The 16,170-nt window shown below is 42.4% G+C and overlaps 1 protein-coding gene across 8 annotated transcripts in view; it reads left to right on the top strand.

Annotated features, from left to right (window-relative positions):
* Positions 1–2,782: 2,782 nt before the first annotated feature.
* Positions 2,783–16,170, top strand: part of DHX35 (DEAH-box helicase 35) — a 73,324-nt gene continuing 59,936 nt past the window's right edge. For 4 of the 8 annotated variants that reach the window (XR_015555588.1, XM_087445273.1, XM_087445272.1 and 1 more), the window contains exons 1-4: positions 2,783–2,884; positions 8,817–8,950; positions 11,679–11,771; positions 12,993–13,128. Coding sequence is in view for 7 of the 8 variants with exons in the window: in XM_087445273.1 (XP_087301399.1) it covers positions 2,845–2,884; positions 8,817–8,950; positions 11,679–11,771; positions 12,993–13,128 (403 nt within the window). In the remaining variant the exon portion in view is untranslated. Of the gene's footprint in view, positions 2,885–3,555; positions 6,094–8,816; positions 8,951–11,678; positions 11,772–12,992; positions 13,129–16,170 lie in introns of those variants that run through there. The other 4 variants (XM_087445277.1, XM_004430399.3, XM_087445276.1 and 1 more) reach the window with 3 other exon arrangements.

Here is a 16,170-nt window from a genome sequence, read left to right as displayed (position 1 = left end):
AAAACCCCTAAATCTCATGCCTCCTAAACATGGTCAAGATAGCTGGGCTGGAAATGCTTCAAAGCAGAAAGTACCAGTTAGCCACCATAGGCACAGAAAAACTTCTATAATGTGCCCATGAAACATGATTTTGAGGAATATTATCTTTCTGGAAAACCTATTATCATTTGGAAGTTGCAAAATGTACCCCTATGTAACAAAATGATCAAACTTTCATGGGATTTTTGACAATGAATTAAATAAAATCTAGATGCCATCTCAAGAAATATGGTTTTAATTTTAGATTAGTTATTTTAGCCCATTCTTTGTAAAAATAGTTAATTAGGAAGGATTAGATAGTCTATTGAGACCATTGCTAGTTTGTGACAATAAAACCACACCATCAACATCTAGGTTATTACTTAGGTGTTGTCTCTAACAGAAGTCTGTGAAAGCAAAACCACCCATTAGGGACACTTGGGCTTTGAGAACTTTCTGAGACAGAGGAGCTAATTCTCATCTAGGAGAGCTAAGCTCTAATTGTTTTAAATGGCCCAGGTGGTTAGAAAACCACTGGCCTGGGAATTAGAAAGCCTGAATTCTAGTTTCCATTCTGATACTAAATTAGCTCATTGATTCTGACCAAGCCCTTGTAACCTCCCTGGGCCTCAGTTTTTTTTTTTTCTATAAAACAAAAAATTTAGGCTAGATGTTGACCAAAGTCTCCTCCAGCTTTAAGATTATGATCCAGTAACTTGGGCATGGCCAATCTACAGTCTCTCTGTAAATAGGAAGACTTCTTCATAGAGTCATAGAATAATTTATAAAATATAGAAATAATAAAAAGTGGCATTTATTTCATTTTCCCTTGTATTCATGTACAAATCCTGTCTTCTATACTTGAGCCCTTAGTGAAAATATAGACAAAAATAAAACAAGGGAAGATCAATGCCATGAAGAACTAAAACTAAGTCTAAAGCCTGGGGTTCACATACTCATTACTCAATAGGCACTTTGTTATTGGGGTATGAATACGAATGTGACATGTCCTTGTCCTCAAGAAGCTCCCATCGTAACAGTGGTGGCAGATTAACTATAGTTCAACTAAATAAGTGTTATCATGCAAGTGAGCACACAGATTCTGAGTCTAGAGAGAGGGAATGATAAAGTCAGTGAATTTAGAGAAGTCTTCTTAGAGCTGGCCTATTTATAAGGATATTTTAAAGGATGGATGGAGAATTCTATGCAGAGATTATCATGTACTGAATGCTATATTCATTATTATGGAAATAAGTCAAAGGGGATGTTTGGAAAATGAACATATGCATGTAAATTCTGATTTTTTCCCCTGGTTGATTTGTTCTATTTGAGTTAATGGGGGCTAACAATGATTGAATGCCTGCTATGTCTTACACTGTGTTAGCTACTCTACATGTTATCTCATTTAATACTACCTTTTTAAACCTCATTTTACAGCTAGGATTAGATGACAGCTAGGAGCTAGAAAACAGCAAAGTTAGGATTCCAAGTTATGTCTACTTGTCTCCAAAGCCTATGATCTATGACTATGCCATTTCTCTCAAAGAATGCGGACTTTTCTTCACAACTCTAAAAATGCGTAGATTCTGAAGCCTCTCACTTCCAGTTAGTTGCCTACTCATAAAATATTTCCTTTACTTAAGCCTATTAGCTCTCATTTGGATTAACGGAATGTTTTTGGGGGGGAGGGGTAGAGAAAAGAATTGTGTCTTTATTCTCACCAAATATTTATTTATTTAGGTTAACATTGGTTTATAACATTATATAAATTCCAGGTGTACATCATTTTATTTCTACTTCAGTACAGACTACATAGTGTTCACCACCAAAAGTCTAGTTGACATAGTGGAATCTTTCCTAAGCTTGTTGATGGAAAGAATCATCTGGGGAGCATCTTAAAATGCAGGTTCTCAGGCCATGCCCCTGGAGATTTTTAAGGATTGGATCAGGGCCTAGAATCTGTATTTTTAACAAGCATTTGAATCATATGAACAGTCAAATGGGAGGAAACATTGGGTTAGTGCCCTAGCCTAACTGAGCTACCATTTCTAAGTCTCTTATTTCAACCCATTTTTTCCCTCGGTTTCTCAGCATTATTCTCAAGGCCCCTGAAGACTCCCATACCGTTTCCCATTGTTTTATTTGCTGATAATAAGAAACACTACTGTTTCTAGAGCAATTATTCATTTACTGCTCACCCTCGCTCCCCCCTGGGACAGAAGCTCCACGAAGGGGCTGAAACTGCAGTGCCTGGGTGCACAATAGGGGCCCAATAAATATTTACTGAACCAGCAAACCCACGAGGTAGTTACTATTACTATCCTTCAATTTCAAAGTATGGAGAAGGAGACTAAAACAGAAATAGTAAAGCTGAGAGAGCCTGTAATATGATCAGTGTTTAGCAGTTAATTCGGGATGCACTGCCTCCGTGCCCACCGCGTGCCGCCAGCTGCGGCAGGACTCTCGTGCCAGTGATCCTTTCTAAAAGCTCGCCCTTCCAGACGTGTGCGGCCACCATCCAGGCCACGCCAAGCTGCTATAAAGGCCACTCGGAACCCTGATCCACCCACCTAAGACGGTACAGAAAGGCGCCCTTTTCTCCAATATGGCGGGGTGAGTCACGTGGCCCGGGGCGGGGCCAGAACGCTCCTCGGAGACAAGCCGCAGGCCACGTGGCTCAGAGGGGGCGGTGGCCCTGGGGGGCGTGACCGTAACTCTGCGGGAACCGCCTGGGCCGAGGCTCCTTGCGGGCCACGCCCCCGGGCCCCTCCGGGAGCTCGCGCGCAACGGAGGGGTGTGGCCTACCTCGTGACCTTTCACCCCAGCATGGCTGCGCCCGTGGGACCGGTGAAGTTCTGGCGACCCGGTAAGGCCCTTGACAGAACGCTGGGCAGGTGCGGCGGCCTGACTTTGGTCTTGGCCCCACGGCCGGCGCCCTGGGGCCTGCGGACCTGCTCTCACGCCTGACCTCGGCCGGCTGGCCACCGCCCCCGCGGGGCTGGTGGGCTCTGCGGCTCAGGCGCCCGCGGTGGTCCAGGGGGATTCGGGGGTCCGTCCCAGCCTGGGCAGAAACTCGCTGTGTGACCTTGTTCGAGTCTCGCAGTCTCCCCGGGCCTCGTTTTCCTCACTCCTGATGCCTGTCTTGCTCAACCCGGGAGATGGGGAAACGCTGAAGCGCCCACGCGTGTCCTGTTACCGCCCTGGGGCTACGACGGGGCGGGACAGGCGGTGCTGCTCGGGGCTTCGCAGCTCAAGCTGTGGAGTCAGACCGCCTGGGTTTGGATTTTAGGCTCTGCCGTTTAGTAGCAGCGTTCCTTTGGGCAAGTCACTTAACCCTTCTTTTTTTTTTTTTTTAAAGATTTTATTTATTTATTTTTTTCCTCCAAAGCCCCAGTGGATAGTTGTATGTCATAGCTGCACATCCTTCTAGTTGCTGTATGCGGGACACGGCCTCAGCATGGCCGGAGAAGCGGTGCATCGGTGCACGCCCGGGATCCGAACCCGGGCCGCCAGCAGCGGAGCACACGCACTTAACCACTAAGCCACGGGACCGGCCCCACTTAACCCTTCTGAGCCTTACCTCCTCACCTGTGAAATGGGCAGAATAATAACATCTCTCCTGTGGGCTTGAATAACGAGCACGGCGCGTTGTCTGACGTGGAGTAAGGGCTCATAAAAAGGGAAAGCGTCTTATTTTGTTTTAGGGTAATTCTTGTCAACCCCGAGTGGCTACCAGAAAGTAGACACCCACCATCATATTGGCTGTCACCCACTTCCCCTCTTCCAGGCTAACACGAATCTCAGTCAAAAAATGCTTTGCTTGTTTCGTTTTAGTTTACTCATTAATCAGGATTTCATGGAATATGTACGTGGCAGACCCCGCTAGATGCATTACTTCCTCCCCTTCCTTCGGTTTCTTGTGAAAAGCAAAAGTTTCTTAATAGTTACCAGCTTGTTTGTTCCACCACTTGTGCCTCTGCATGTGTGCATGTGCAAATATATTGCAGCAAAAATGAAGTGAGACAGAGCAGGTAACATTAGGAAAACTTTTAAAGGGTATTTTAGAGTGGTTCCCTGAAATTCTGACCATGCGTACAAGTGATGTAGGAGACAAACCCAAGCAAGAGAGATGTTAATTCTTTTTAAAAATCTGTAGTTTGTCACTAACGACAATTTTATGATTCAGCATTTCAAGACATCAGCCAATTATCCATCCTGAGTTTTATATGCGTCCAAAACTAAGATCCCATTAGGTAATGAGATACTCTCTATTTTATTTATTCACGCCTTTAATAAGAGGTGAAAGTGTTAAGTATAATAAAGGCCTGAATGAATTGTTGAAAATCAGAGTAGGTTACTATTTTGGTTAAAGAACATGGGGTTACTCTGAGTTCTATTCCATTATTTAGTTAATTCATTGCAGGTATACTTATTGAACATGTAAGCTTGTAGTCAGGAGACAACTATAGATGACCAGGGCTCTGCTCTCAAGATTTATTCTCTTTCTCTCAATTATAATATGAAGTTGGGATATCCTTTAGAAGAGATTTTAAAATGAGGCAGAAAAAGCTGATGGTAAGGAAGTTGGGCTCTAAAGTCATCCTTGACTACCATTTACTAACTCGGTGACTTGGCAAAGTCACTTACATGCTCTAAGTCTCAGTTACTTCATCTGTAAATTGGGCATAACACCTATCCAAAGGATTGTTTTGAGGATTAAATGAGAATACATGTAAAACTCTTAGTACTAAATAATAGTAACTATTTTAATTATATGGAAATATAGAAGAGAGGGATAGATTGAATGTATGGATAAATACTTCATAAAGATAGTGATATTTTTGAGGTGAACATTGAAGTGCAAATAAGGTTTTGTTCCATGGAGAGGTGGTAGAATGGAGCTCGAGGCAAAGGATGCAGCATAAACAAAGGCAAAGTAGGATGTTGCCTCAAGAATGTCTACAAAACCAAAATAATTGAGTAGCGTGATGGTGTTAAGTGGTAGGGTAAATCTTGGGGCGTGGCAGCAGATGAAGCTAGAAAGGAAGGTAGGGGCTTCATCGTGAGAGGTCTCCATGGCTAATTAAAGAATTTGGACTTCACTGCTTTTTTTGTGAGGAAGATCAGCTCTGACGTAACATCCATGCCACTCCTCTTTTTGCTGAGGAAGACTGGCCCTGGGCTAACATCCGTACCCATCTTCCTCTACTTTATATGGGACGCCACCACAGCGTGGCCTGACAAGCGGTGCATCGGTGGGTGCCCGGGATCCGAACCCGGGCCCCCAACAGCGGAGCACACGCACTTAACCACCATGCCACGGGGCCGGCCCCTGGACTTCACTGTTTTCAATCAGGGGATGACACAATCAGGTTTATTTTAGAAAGAGAACTCTGGCAGTGGTGTGCAGAATGGTTGGGGGAGGAAATTAGAGTCAGGGACACTCTTAAGAGAAGGCACGACTAAAATCAAGGAGGGATATTGAAAGCCTCAATTCTGGCTTGGGAGCAGAGAGGAGAGGCGTTTTTGGAGAGACAATTTATAGGCAGGTGTAGGAGAAGAGAAGGTCAGTAATGACTCAGATTTCTGGGTTGGGTGACTATCTAGGTAAGTGGTTCTCAGATTTTGTTGTATAGTTGAATCACTTGGGAAGCTTTTGAAAAGCTTGCTGTTCAGTTATACCCCATGGCAACACGTCAGAAGTCTGGAGGGCTAGAAATCAGGCGTCGGTGTCTTTTAAAGATCCCCAGGTGATTCCAGCATGCATCACAGTTTGGGAACCACTGGTCCAGGTAAACTGTGTGGTCATTAACTGAGACGGGAATGGGTGTAGTACACACTTAACTGGGCCCTTGCTTGTGCCAGTCACTTTTACTTACGTCATCTTATTAAACGGTCACAATATCTCTGTGATGGAGGTATTACTCTCATTTTACAGATGAGGAAACTGAAGTTCAAGATATGGAAATAGGACATGGGAAATACATGGTGAACGTCAGGGAAGTGGTTGAACCTGGATATACGGCTAGATGTTGGAATCATGAACATCCTGTAGGCTGGGAGTCACAAGCTCAGGTAGCTACAGGGGCCTTGCAGACAATCTAAATAAGTGAAGTTGCTGGGTGGAAGTAATAGGGAGTGGTGGGGTCTATGACAAACTAGAGTGTGTATACACTGATAGATATGTAGAGTGTAGATTTACCCTGGGGCTTGCAGATGGTATCTGAAGCAGGAAGCTGTACTCGGTTCCACCTAATTGTTGTCGTATGGGCTCGGTTGCCAGTTTTGTTTTGTTTTAAGCCTAATATCCAGATTCGAATGGGAAATTTTTACATGTTTTAAATGAACTATTTCAAACATTTTAATGATACTGTGTTTGGGGACCTGGAGTAACTAGTTTGTGGTCTTTACCAGTTTGTGATCTCTGCCTTAAGAGCTTTGTATGAGGTGCCTGAGATATTCGTAGAAAAAATTTGACTTAATTTTCTAGCGCAAGTGGATCAGAAGGGCCTGGCCATTTCCCTTCATTCATTCAACAGATATTTAATGATTGCTGAGCATGTGCCTGGCAAATGATTTATAGCAACAGCTTTGAAGATTTTTTTGATCTGATCTACAGAAAGAAATATATTGTGTTATGATCCAGCACACACGCGCACACCACACACACACACACCTGAAAAAAGTTGTACAAAAACAGTATTATTTTCTGAGATGTACTCCGATACTTTGTTTCTAGTTCATTATTAAAAAATGCTGGTCATGACCCACTATATTAATTTCATAACTTATTAATGAGTCACCCACCACTCAAACTGAAAAATTGGGTTAGAGGGAATGCTAGATGGGGGGGAGGGGTGCTGTTATCAGCCTTGTTGTACAGATGGAGAAATGAAGGCATTTGTGCAAGAATTACAAACTTGTTACTCCCTTAAGCATAGAGAATGCTCCCAAGGGAAAAACAACCACAGGCAACCAGAGTGGGCCGTGAGATGTGTGTAGTGGGGAAGCAGTCCTCGTTTGGCTTAATGAAATCTTTTATAAAGAGGAGACATGCTCCTTACTGATTGACAGCAGCTGTGCTTATAAAAGATCTCAACACAGTATACTGAGGTGGACTTGGCTGACAAGGAGGGGTGGGGTAGTAAAGAAGACACCTGGGTGGATTAAAGCCTGGTGTGGGAGAAAGTAAGAGACCTTGCAGGAGCAGTGTGAAAATACTCTAGACATGCTGTAAGGTTTTAAAATGTGTTTTGAAAAGAAGGGAATTCAGGAGAAAAACAGAGCTGATGAGGGTAAGGTATTCTTTGCAATAGTTTTCTTGGGTAAAGATTACAAGAAGTTATTAAGATGTAGCTATAATAAGGGAAGAAAGGAAAGGAAACACACTTCTTTGAACACAGGCTTTGTTCCAGGTCCTGTTCTTTTATCTTGTTGAAAGGAAGGTCAACATTTTGGCAAAAACAATACAGCACTGCCCCACTTACCTGGTGTTTGGCAATCTTGGACCTCTGGAACACAGCTGTGTTCCTAGAAATACGTGGAAAAGGGATCAGAGATCTATGGCAATGATTCTAAGCTTACCTCTAGAGGGTCTGTGGACCTCCAGCATTTTGTATTCTGATACATTACATTCTGGTGTATTTTTCAGGGGAGGGAGTTTGTAGCCTTTATTAGATTGTTGAAGGGGTCTGCGGCCCCCAAAAGATTTAAAAATAAGTCACTGGGCTAAATATTTTTGTCATGAAGCCCCTGTGACACCCTTCACACAGACAACACACACCTGGGACTCCCGGTCCCCATTACTGGGTCTTTAATTGTCTCTGCAGCACTTATTACCACTTTATGCACTAAGTCATGTTCTATTGGGAGGAAGAATAAAATAAGCGAGTAAGCTGCCTGAGTGTAGGGCCAGCGTCTGTAGTGTTCACTGCTGTGTCTCTCGGACTTTCATCCTCATTGGGTGAGTGAATGGATGGGTGGAGGAATTGTGAGCCTGAGCTCTGGCGCTGTCAGCAGCTCCTGTAGAGGAGCCAAACTAAGGGACTGAAAGAAACTTATCAAGAGGTACGATGAGAGCAGGAGAAAGCCCAGGCAGCGTTTGAGTCTCCGGTTCCTGCTGTCGTCTTTTTTTTTTTTTTTTCTTTTGTGAGGAGATCAGCCCTGTGCTAACATCTGCCAATCCTCCTCTTTTTGCTGAGGAAGACTGGCCCTGGGCTAACATCCATGCCCATCTTCCTCCACTTTATGTGGGACGCCGCCACAGTATGGCCTGCCAAGCAGTGCGTCGGTGCGCGCCCGGGATCTGAACAGGCGAACCCCGGGCCGCCACAGCAGAGCACGCGCACTTAACTGCTTGCGCCACCAGGCCGGCCCCCCGGTTCTTGTTGTCCTTGAACCCTGCTGCCGTCCTACGCTAACAGGACTCAGCCTTTGCCTCAGCTAATTCCCATTGGATTTCTGTCACTTTCATTAAGAGTTCGGTGATAATACCGACATGGAGGCCAGAACTAAAAACATCGTCCTCTGTAAAATACAGATGTCTCTGGCCAATTTGGATCCCAGCGGGACTGCCATCTCCTTTGTTCTTGACGCCGCAGTGAAGCTTTTAGGGAAAATCTTTGTAGTCTCATAGGTACTTTTCTAGGTGCTTTCCTGAAGTTAAAGTTTAATATCTCTTAGTAGTGTGAGATAAAGTGTATTCCTTCTGTTGTATATCCTTTTCTGTGAATTTGTACCTTTTGCATATTTTTCTGTTCATTGTATCAGAGAATCTGAAAAAAATGTTTCTATTCCAGGTACAGAGGGACCAGGTATCAGCATCTCTGAAGAGAGACAAAGTCTAGCTGAAAACTCGGGGACAACCATTGTTTACAATCCTTATGCTGCCCTTTCTATAGAGCAGCAGAGGCAGAAGCTGCCAGTGTTCAAGGTACATTGAAGAAATAAGCACGTTCCCTCCATCGGCCTAAAGCAGTCTGCAGTAGCTTTATACTTGGCACTGAAGTGAATTGTGTCCTCTTACTCTTAATAATTCTTTAGAACACAGTGAGCTCCGAGATACCCTTATCTGAAGGGATAAACTTTTCCAAATATGTGTGTGTTAGTTAACCTTATAAATCTAGAAAGTCTGCAAGATTTTTTTTTCAGTTAGATCTTATGTATTGAAAAACTGGAAGAAATGGAATGACATTCTTTTTTCCCCTCTTTGCTTTCAATCATAGACAAGTTTGAACATACAGAAAACAGCACATTGAACTTCTATGCATCCAGCTTCAACAAAGTACCAACATATGGCCAATTTTAGCTTTCTTTTTAAATGCATATTTCTTTAAACAAGATTAATTGGGAATCCAAGGTTGTTTCTGTTGAAGAGGTTAACTCCCACTGAGATGGTGATGGGATTTTGGTGTGGTTATTACATACCAGTTGTACATGCAGACACTTGATTTTATTAGTCTTGTGAAATGGATGCATACTCATCCCACAAGAGACCAGAGCATAAACTAGACTTCAGAATATACATTTGTTTACAGTACAGACGGACACAGTCCATGGGCATTCTCCCTATTGCCAAGTCCACGTGGGAAGCCAAATTGTAATCAGGAAATGGGCTCAGAGCCAAAGGCGATTTAGATATAGTTGAAGGATATTTATTTCATAGAGCCCCTGAGGAAGGGTGGTGAACTCTCCCTGCTTCACTTGCCTCCAGAATGACCTGAGTAGGAGCGGCCACCAGCACCCGTGTCTCTCTCTCTTTCTCCAGCAGGGCGAAAGCTGTCAAGTTCTTAAATATTTAGGGGGTCTCCATACTGGAAATCTTTTTGTCATCTCTCTATCTAATATCACATGTCGGACTCTCTCCACTGGCAGTGCTTCATGTTTAGCCCATGAAGTATGAATTGTTGCCTTCGTTTTCTTCATGCTCAAATCAATCTTGTATGCTGCTGCCCAATTTTCTCAAAACTCTTACAGTATATACTGCCTCCCAGGTAAAAACCAGACTCTAGCTCTGCATTCAGAGCCCTTCACAGTGAAGCCCTAACTACACCTCTTGTAACTCGTTTCCATCTTCTTTCTTTTGCTTATGTTATTTCCCTTTCCTGGAATGCCTTGTCTGTCTCTCTGTGTATTCAAATTGTCTTTCAAGTTTTCTTTGACCACCCATCCATCCATCCATCCATCCATCCATCCATCCATCGATCCATCCATGTGTCGTGGGTGGATCTACCATTTACAAAATATGCCTGCAAAGAACCCAAACTTTTCTCCTTACCCTACTGAAAACAAAAGAAAGCTCCAAGTCCAAGCAACCAACAAGAAAACATCTAGACTAGTCCTTAGATCCCCTGCAGCAGAATCTTCTTTAGGTGCTTGTAGAAATTCAGATTCCTGGGTCCCACCCTAGCCCTACTGAATCAGAAACCGTGAGGGTAGGCCTAGGAATCTTCATTTTTAACAAATAAGAGATTTTCACAGTAAGATTTGAGAACCACGTATTTAGACCCCAAATTAAAAAACCCAAAACAGCCAATACCTGATTTAGCCAGTTGGGCAGCCTTCCAGTTCTCATCTTTGCCAAACACATTTTTGGTGTGAAATCAGATGATCTGAGCAGTGATCAGAGTGGGAGAATTAAGCAGTTTTTTATTTCATTTCAAACCAGGTGTTTATGGAAAACCCCCATGACTTTCCAGACCATTAAGAGTCTAATCAAATGTGGGTACAAAAATATATTCTGAAGCTAAGTAGATAGGATGTTGGAATTATCTGTGACTTTTCAGTGGCCAGACCAGTGTTTCTGCTCATAATGAATGGGTAAAGGAAGATGCAGTTGAAATATAAATGTAACCTGTAGATGCTTTATTGTGAACTTAGATTTAGAGGTAGAGGTGAAAACATATCTTTTTGTCTGCTTTTTTTTTTTTTTTTACAAGTTAAGTGAAAAAAATTTTTATTAGGTAATGCATGTATGTTGTACAAAATTCAAAGGTGTTCTTCCTACCCCTGCTTCCCAGCCACCCTCTTCTGCTCCCTGGAGACAGTACAGTTACCAGATTCTTGTTTTGTTTTGTTTTTCCCAAATATAGCTTATACATAAACCAGCGTATATGTATTGACCCTTTCTTTAAAAACACAAATAGTAGTGTATTATTCACACTATTCTGCACTTTGCTTTTTTCCCTACACGTTTCTTATAGACCATTCCATATCAGTACAAATAGACATTTGTTCTTTTTAACAACTGCATATTATTTCATTATTGGAGTGTTTCATAACTGATTTAACCAATCCCCTGTTGATGAACATTTAGGCTGTTTGAATTTTGGGCTATTAAAAACAATACTGCAGTGAGTATACTTGTATATTCATCGTTGTTCACATGTATTAGTGTGTCTGTAGTATAACTTCTTATAGGTGAAAATCTTGAGTCAAAGAGTATGTACATTATATATTTTGGTAAGTTGCTACACTCAGTTGCAGTTGTATCAGCTTATACTGACACCAACAATACCTGAAAGTTGGAGATACATTTTGATAGTTCTTTTTAAAATTTCCTTTCTTTTGGCAAACAGTTCATTTCACAATGTTTAAGTATTTTTGTTTAGATCTTTTGAGACAATGTATGGCTGTTTATAATGTATGGTTATATTTTTCAGCTTAGGAATCATATATTATACTTGGTAGAAAACTATCAGACAGTGGTGATTGTTGGAGAAACAGGATGTGGGAAAAGCACGCAGATTCCACAAGTGAGTATATATTTAAATGTGTCTTTGCACTTAGATTTGGTTGGGAGGATTTTGTAACTTGAGAACTCTCTTTACTATCATTTGAATTTTTAAGGTTTCCTTTCAGAGGAAATATTCAACCCAACTAGATATTTTTTTTTTTTTTTGGTGAGGAAGATTAGCCCTGAGCTAATATCTGTTGCCAATCCTCCTCTTTTTGCTGAGGAAGATTGGTCCTGGGCTATCATCTGTGCCCATCTTCCTCTGCTTTGTATGTGGGACGCCTGCCACAGCATGGCTTGATAAGCAGTGTGCAGGTCTGTGCTCGGGATCTGAACCGGGGAACCCCAGGCCACCAAAGCAGAGCACGTGAACCCAACCACTTTGCCACCAGGCTGACCCCATCAACTAGATATTTTTTATTAAACTTTTAGGGCTTATAATTTCTTTGATTAGTACTGAAGCAACAGTCGTCTTTGATTTGTTATAATTCCAAAATAATAATTGAGTAACCATACTCTGAAAGGAACAATGGAGACTCATTCAAAAAGTGTAATGTATAGTTTTTGTCCTCAAATAATTACAGTTGAAAAGGTGGGGTAAAATGAATACTGCTGTAGTTGTAAATAAAAATTAACTGTTGTAGAATTCTCTAGTGCTGTGGAATAAACTTCTCTTACAAGGCAAAATCATATCTGGTGTGGATAGAAGTGGAAAGAAGGATCAGGAAAGGACTTGTAAAAGAAATGATGTTTGAGATAGACTCTGAATGGTCAGTGGGAGCTGGGAAGATGTTCTAATCCAGTGAATATTGCGGCTAGAGATATTGAAGTGGAGAAGTGGTCGCGGCTACCAGACATCAAGAGTAGAAAGGTATGGGAGCCGCCCCGGTGGCGCAAGCGGTTAAGTGCACATGCTCCGCTGTGGCGGCCCGGGGTTCGCCGGTTCGGGTCCCTGGCGCGTGCCGATGCACCACTTGTCAAGCCATGCTGTGGCGGCGTCCCATATGAAGTGGAGGAAGATGGGCATGACTGTTAGCCCAGGGCCAGTCTTCCTCAGCAAAAAGAGGAGGATTGGCAGATGTTAGCTCAGGGCCGATCTTCCTCACAAAAAAAAAAAGAGTAGAAAGGTAGGATAAGGTCAAAGTGTGTCTTAAGAGCCTTGACTTGGCCAGTGAAGAATGATATTTAAGTGGTCAGAGATGAGAGTCCTTGCAGGTTTTTCTTTCCTTTTTTAATATAGATTTTTGTTGAAGTAACACCTGTGTTACCAGCACCCAGATCAAGAAACAGCACATTACCAGAATCTCAGAAGCCCTCTCGTGTCCTCTTCTGGTTTCGTGCCCTCTCTTCCTGCCCCTGTAAACATACACACAAGGGTAATGCTTGTGCTAGCTTCTAACAACATAGATTAATTCTGCCTGATTTTGAAATTTTATAAAGAAATAATATAGCTTCTTTTGCTCAGCCCAATAATGGGTTTAGGATGGGGCCCAGACGTAGGTATTTCATAAAAGTTCTCCACGTGATTTAATGTACAGCTAGGGAAAGGTAGGCAGAAGGGAAGGATCTAGTAGAGAAAGACAACAGAGGGACTGGTGACCTGGAGGGAAAACATATGTGCAGATGGTATCAAGACTCTAGCAAATTACTTGCTTCCTAGAGAGAGACACAGGAGAAGGGCCATGGTAAATTACTGGGAGATTATCAGAGAGTAATAATAATAATAATGATATAACAAGTAATAATAAGTACTATTTATAAAAAGTGCTACATGAAGTGATCACTTTACACATATTAATCTATTTAATCCTCAGTGACCCTGTGAGGTAGGTGCTTTTATTATCCTCATTTTGCAGATGAGGACACTAGAGAGAGTAGTGAGGTTGGGGAATATAGACCAGAAATAGGCCACTTGAGATAAGATGATTTTAGTTTATTTTGGAAATAATCTGTGTGATTATTTAGTCTGCTTAGGCTAAACTATGTTTTGATAACAAAGAACCTGAAAATCTCAGTGGCTTAAAAACACAAAGGTTTGGTTCTTCCTCGTACCTTGTAGTCATCCTGGTTGATGACCCAGATGTGGGCTGTTCCTCGTCATCCCTGGGACCTAGGCTGATGGATGCAGCTCTTACCTGGGACTTGTGGATCTTGTGGTAGATGGTGGAATCATGAGATGAGTCTTAAAAGTTCGAATTGGAAGTGGCACTTCTGCTCACATTTCATTAGTCAAAGCAAGTTACATGGCCAGGTCTGATAGCAATAGGGTGGCGGTGTATATAATCCTCCACAGAGATGGGTAGCAGATATTTGGATCAGTAATACAATAGGACAACAATCTGGTCATTTCCCCCAGCAAGGCTTAGCTGTCAGGGACCAGAGAGGGCCTGCTGAGGGGCTGAGTGCTGGGAAAGAATGGCCTGAAGGAGAGAGAGGAGTAGGGTCTGAGGATCCAGCCTGGGCCGTGTGCCAGCAAACAAAGGTAGGTTTTTTTCTTTTTAACTTTAAGATTTATTTTAATATTAAAAATTTTTTTTTGAATATTTAATAGGTCCACATGGTTTGAAATTCAAAAGACACTAAAGGACATAAAAAGAGAAAGATTTCCCATCTGTCCTTCCTTCTGATACCCATTTCCTTTATGCACATGCAGCCAATGTTGTCAGTTTCTCGGATAGAGATTTTTTTATTACATTTATAGGGAAATGCATGTATATAAAAATATATATATATATTCTTCCCCTTTTATTTATTTATTTTTATTTTTTAAATTTTTGGTGAGGCAGATTGTCCCTGGGCTAACATCTGTGCCAATCTTCCTTTACTTTGTATATGGGACGCTGCCGCAGTGTGGCTTGATGAGCGGTGTATAGGTCTGCGCCTGGGATCCGAACCTGCGAATTCCGGGCTGCCGAAGCAGTGTGCGAACTTAACCACTATGCCACTGGGTCAGCCCCGATTCCTCCCCTTTTTAGAATACAAATGGTTGTTTCTGTACATGCTTTAATGTACCTTGTCTTTTTTTCACTTAATGTTTTGTTCTTTTTTCAGTTACATAGATTCTACATAATTTATTTCATCAATTACCAGTTGATAGACCTTTGGGTTGTTTCCAGTTTTATATTATCACAATGATGCAGTGTGTCAATTAACATATGTATCATTTTGCACGTGTATGGGTATACTTATAAATATAGCAATGGAGTTGCTGGGTCTAAGGGCATATGCATTTGAATTTAATTTTTTTTAAGGAACTGTGTTTTCTTATAAGCACCGTGTTTTATGAGAAGGAAACACATTCACATAGTACAGAATTCCAAAAGCACAAAGGAACAAATGGTAAAAAGTGAATCTCCTAAAGTTTGCTGGTAAAAATGACTAGATCCTTTTGATGGATTATATCATCCAAATATTCCAAATATCTGCTACCCCTCCTGTGGAAAGATTATTCCCCTTTTTCCTCACCACTCAGTTCCTCTTCTCTGAGACAGTCACTGTTTCCAATTTCTTGTGGAGCTAATTTGAGTTATGGCCTAGGAAAATTGGAAAGGCTGAGGAATTGAAGGTCACAGCAAGGATGTGGAACAGGTTTTTCTTAACAAACTGTTTTGCTAGATTTATATAATATCTTTCCTTGGAAAAGTACAGCATGCTGAAGCACCAAACACTAGTTTTGAAATTCCACAAACTATATGTGGAAGCTAGTTATTTTTTCCTAGAGCTCTGTCAAAACAATGGACTATGAAAATAAGCTCTTCACTACAATTTTATTAGTACTGTTTTTGGTGGAGTTCTTCCTAATCCCACTCTAACTAGAAGACCAGATTTGATGACCCTTAAAAAGAAAAGTGGGGGCCGGCCTGGTGGCACAAGTGGTTAAGTGCGCGCGCTCTGCTGTGGCAGCCCGGGGTTTGCCAGTTCGGATCTCGGGAACGCACCGACGCACCGCTTTTTAGGCCATGCTGTGGCGGTGTCCCATATAAAGTAGAGGAAGATGGGCACAGATGTTAGCCCAGGGCCAGTCTTCCTCAGCAAAAAAGAGGCGGATTGGCATTGGATGTTAGCTCAGGGCTGGTCTTCCTCGCAAAAAAAAAAAAAAGTGGAGAGAAGAACCATGGAATTCAGTGATCTCCCTCTGTGACATCCACTGCCTCTCAGTGTCAACCGTATACCTGCTTCTGCAGCGTCTTTAAATTTCCACCTTTCAGGGCCAGCCCCGTGGCTTAGCGGTTAAGTGCGTGCGCTCCGCTACTGGCGGCCCTGGTTCAGATCCCAGGCACGCACGGACGCACCGCTTCTCCGGCCATGCAGAGGCCGCGTCCCACATACAGCATCTAGAAGGATGTGCAACAATGACATACAACTATCTACTGGGACTTTGGGGGAAAAAAGGATGAGGGTTGGCAATAGATGTTAGC

The sequence above is a fragment of the Ceratotherium simum genome, chromosome 21 (assembly GCF_057802395.1).
Source record: "Ceratotherium simum simum isolate JZ-2026a chromosome 21, ASM5780239v1, whole genome shotgun sequence".
Lineage (NCBI taxonomy): Eukaryota > Metazoa > Chordata > Mammalia > Perissodactyla > Rhinocerotidae > Ceratotherium > Ceratotherium simum.
The sequence above is the reverse complement of the archived record's forward strand: the minus strand, read 5'-3'. Positions and strand labels throughout refer to the sequence as shown.